The sequence below is a fragment of the Cynoglossus semilaevis genome, chromosome 12 (genome assembly GCF_000523025.1).
Source record: "Cynoglossus semilaevis isolate Cse_v1.0 chromosome 12, Cse_v1.0, whole genome shotgun sequence".
Lineage (NCBI taxonomy): Eukaryota > Metazoa > Chordata > Actinopteri > Pleuronectiformes > Cynoglossidae > Cynoglossus > Cynoglossus semilaevis.
Genome location: NC_024318.1, coordinates 4,216,295 through 4,216,576, shown reverse-complemented (window position 1 = coordinate 4,216,576; position 282 = coordinate 4,216,295). Strand labels below are relative to the sequence as shown.

At 66.3% G+C, this 282-nt stretch overlaps 1 protein-coding gene across 1 annotated transcript in view; it reads left to right on the top strand.

Moving 5' to 3' along the window:
* olig3 (oligodendrocyte transcription factor 3) overlaps positions 1 to 263 on the top strand; it is a 20,798-nt gene extending 20,535 nt beyond the window's left edge. The window contains exon 2 of the mRNA XM_017037029.2: positions 47 to 263. Within this exon, the coding sequence (XP_016892518.1) occupies positions 47 to 263 (217 nt within the window). The remainder of the gene's footprint in view (positions 1 to 46) is intronic.
* Positions 264 to 282: the final 19 nt, after the last annotated feature.

Here is a 282-nt window from a genome sequence, read left to right as displayed (position 1 = left end):
TGCTCGGGAACGCGCTCTCCTCATCCACGTCTTCCACTCTGTCCAGCGCGCTGCCGGGACTCACGTCCATCCACCGGGCGCCGCACTCCCTGATGAAGGGCGCCCCGGCCGCGCCCCCGGGTCTGCAGCTGGGCTCAGGCTTCCAGCACTGGTCTGGACTTCCGTGTCCCTGCACCATCTGTCAGGTGCCCCCTCCTACCCACATCCCCATCACCTCCAGCGGCCTAACGAGACTGACGGAGGGCAAGGACGGGATGAAATGATCCCGTCGCCCCTTTCTCA